At 38.3% G+C, this 3,545-nt stretch overlaps 1 protein-coding gene across 1 annotated transcript in view; it reads right to left on the bottom strand.

Annotated features, from left to right (window-relative positions):
• Nucleotides 1–350: 350 nt before the first annotated feature.
• The window catches only part of LOC144955980 (uncharacterized), a 12,297-nt gene continuing 9,102 nt past the window's right edge, over nucleotides 351–3,545 (bottom strand). Inside the window, exons 3-4 of the mRNA XM_078886243.1 lie at nucleotides 2,053–2,216; nucleotides 351–479 (exon numbers count right to left, since the gene is read on the bottom strand). Coding sequence (XP_078742369.1) covers nucleotides 351–479; nucleotides 2,053–2,216 — 293 coding nt within the window. The remainder of the gene's footprint in view (nucleotides 480–2,052; nucleotides 2,217–3,545) is intronic.

Raw genomic sequence — 3,545 nt, 5'->3', positions numbered from 1 at the left:
CCCTGAACCTTCTTCTCTAACTCTCATCACGTGACTCCATGCCCCTCGATTTCCTCCAAGGTTGGTTGACCCCTGCGGAAAATTTTATGCGTTCGACAGATCATCGTTATAATTGATTTTACTGTTCATTCCTTTTTGATGCCCTCCTTTTAAGGTCCTAAATGATCACTTGAGCAAGATTGTACATTCATTACTCACGCGATCACTCACTCACTCACTCACTCACTCACTCACTCATTCACTCACTCACTCATTCACTCACTCACTTACTTACTTACTTACTTACTTACCTAGTTACTTACTTACTTACTTACTTACTTACTTACTTACTTACGTACGTACTTACTTACTTAAGCCACTGGACTCCCCATGGAGGAAAAGCCATCAACAACTTTCCTCCATCCAGTTTCTCCCTGGGCCATCTTCTCTAGCTCTCTTCGGGTGATTCCATGTCCCCCGATTTCCTCCAAATTTGACCGCTGTGGTTTTGAACATTCTACACATATTATTATGCATATGAAAAGTCATATGAAAAGTTCTAGTCAGCATGAAGAATAAAGAGTAATGATTTTCTTTGTTTAGAACCAAGATGGCCGCCGTTGCTGGGCGACATAACATTTTTTTTTAGCTTTTATATAGCGCAATATCCACTTAACGTGCTCAAAGCGCTTTACAAGGGGTCCCTGGTCAACAGCAATATTTAACATGTAGGACGAGACATGACGCCTGTTAGGCGATATTACAATTTTTCGGACAAAGACAATGCTGTTAACGGCCAGGTACTCATTTTACACCTGAGTACGGTGAGAGAATGTGAGTAAAGAATCTTTTCCAAGGACTCAACTATGCGTCGAACGAGGCTCGAACCCAGGACCTTCCGATCCGAAAGCGAGTGTCATACCACTAGACCACATAGCCGCACAACATCAGACTATTGAATCCAATTGATATCGGATATTGGACCTGCAAACCGATGCACGTTGGCCCTAACACAATATTATAGTATATTATATATAAATCATCATTTAGGGGGGGCAGAGTGGCTCAGCGGTACAGTCCTTGCTTCGTACCCAAAAGGTATCGAGTTCGACTATCCGCCTCGTTGTGTGGCCTTGAGCACGTCACCTCCCACTAGCTCACTTTGCGGCGCTGCACTACGGCTGACGCCTGGGCTATTCTAGTCTTCCCTTGGGATAGAGCCTAAAGACAAATTTTCCCCTGGAGATGAATAAAGGGAATTCTATTTGTCTATTTATTTATTTATTTATTTATTTATTTATTTATTTATTTATTGTTATTATTATTATCATTGTTATCATTATTATTATTATTATTATTATTATTATTATTATTATTATTATTATTATTATTATTATTATTATTATTATTATTATTATTATTATTATTATTATTAATATTATTATTATCTATGTATATGATATGTATATATATATAATATATATATATATATATATATATATATATATGTGTGTGTGTGTGTGTGTGTATGTATGTATAAAGGTGCCTGGGTGGGGATCCTGACCTCCCATAGTGGACAGGGAGGTACATACTGTGTCTTCTATAACCTTATATCTATTTTCCAACTTGCTTTCTGTCTTTGTCTTGGAATGAGATTACTTGGTTTTGTCCTGGCCCTGGCCTGAGTCCTAGCTGGGAGGGAAACAGTCAAATGCATAGTTATTGTTTTTGGAGATGATATTTTTTTCCTTGTAAATCATCTCTCTGTTATGTATCATTATATTTATTTTTAATGTATAATGTACGCATTTGAGTGTATTCCTCTTTGTTGGAATTTGTGCTTGTGTCCGGATGAGACTTATAGGTGATCTCAAACTAAGTACATTGGTGGTTTGCTCTTGGAATCTGCATCTGATCCCTATTTGTTCCCAGTTCCCCTTTTGTTTTCCTTTCTCTTTGGTGCTGTAATTGTAATTCTAGAATTTTTTACTATCCCATTTTCTTCCTTTTTACTGGCACTGATATGACCTAAATGTGTTACAAGCGCCGTAAAACACTTAAAGACAAACAAACAAAACATAAAGGTGCGTTAGTAATTCTATTCATACCATATTGTATAGCCATCATTCTCTCCATTTTCTGTAAAGAAAGGCCATTAAGAGGCTCATTGTCGACATAAGTGGTGGTGCCGGATGTTTTATTTACGAGGTGAAAGGTCACGTTTATTTTTAGAACACCTGGAAAGACGAAAACAAAGGATATGGACAGATAATCAATATAAAGTTCAAACATGATCTTGATTTATGAACTTGTTTAACCGAATTTTTTTCACTACCCTGGAAAGCAATATTGTTTTTTTTTAAATTGTTTTTAAGAGTTTTACGGCGCTTGCAACACATTTAGGTTATATCAGCGCCATAAAGCAATATTGTTGTGATCTTAATTGAAAGCAATATTATGTTATAAGGTGGGCAACGTGGCTCAGCTGTGCGGTCTTTGATACGTACCCGAAAGGTACCGAGTTCGATAACCCGCCGCCGCTGCGCTGTATGGCCTTGATCAAGTCACCTCGCTCTAGCTCAATTTGCGGCGCTGCACTGCGGCTGACGCCTGGATTATTCCAGTCTTCCCTTGGAAGAGACCCTAGAGACAAATTTCCCCAATGGGGTGAATAATGGGAATTGTATTTATTTAATTGATTATCCATCGCCTGAAATTGGTATTATGCGGCTGTGTGGTCGAGTGGTATGACACTCGCTTTCGGATAGGAAGGTCCTGGGTTCGAGCCTCGCTCGACGCATAGTTGAGTCCTTGGAAAAGGCTCTTTACTCAGATTATTTTACTGTAAAATGAGTACCTTGCCGTCAACAGCGTTGTCTCTGTCGGAAATTTTGTAATTTCGCCTAGCAGGTGTCTCGTTCTACATGGCACGTCTTGCGTTGGTCAGAGAGAGGGAGAGAGGATGAATTCTACTATCTACTTCACAAAATGGAGAAGCTCTACTCACAATATCAATCTTCTTCTTCTTCTTCTTCTTCTTCTTCTTTTTCTTCTTCTTCTTCTTCTTCTTTTTCTTCTTCTTCTTCTTCTTCTTCTTCTTCTTCTTCTTCTTCTTCTTCTTCTTCTTCTTCTTCTTCTTCTTCTTCTTCTTCTTCTTCTTCTTCTTCTTCTTCTTCTTCTCCATCATCATCTTCTTCTTCTTCTTCTTCTTCTTCTTCTTCTTCTTCTTCTTCTTCTTCTTCTTCTTTCTTCTTCTTCTTTCTTCTTCTTCTTCTTCTTCTCTTCTTCTTCTTCTTCTTCTCCTCATCTCTTCTTCTTCTTCTTCTTCTTCTTCTTCTTTCTTCTTCTTCTTCTTCTTCTTCTTCTTCTTCTTCTTCTTCTTCTTCTTCTTCTTCTTCTTCTTCTTCTTCTTCTTCGTCTTCTTCTTCTTCTTCTTCTTCTTCTTCTTCTTCTTCTTCTTCTTCTTCTTCTTCTTCTTCTTCTTCTTCTTCTTCTTCTTCTTGCACTCGTGCACCGTCGCAAACCCGCCCGGAAACTTCGTCACAACAAACCGTTCAACTAGATGC

This window comes from Berghia stephanieae, chromosome 10 (assembly GCF_034508935.2).
Source record: "Berghia stephanieae isolate SIO BIC M18660-M18661 chromosome 10, UCSD_Bste_1.3, whole genome shotgun sequence".
NCBI classification, from domain to species: Eukaryota; Metazoa; Mollusca; class Gastropoda; order Nudibranchia; family Aeolidiidae; genus Berghia; species Berghia stephanieae.
Note: the sequence above shows the minus strand (reverse complement) of the source record. Positions and strands in the feature narration are given on the sequence as shown.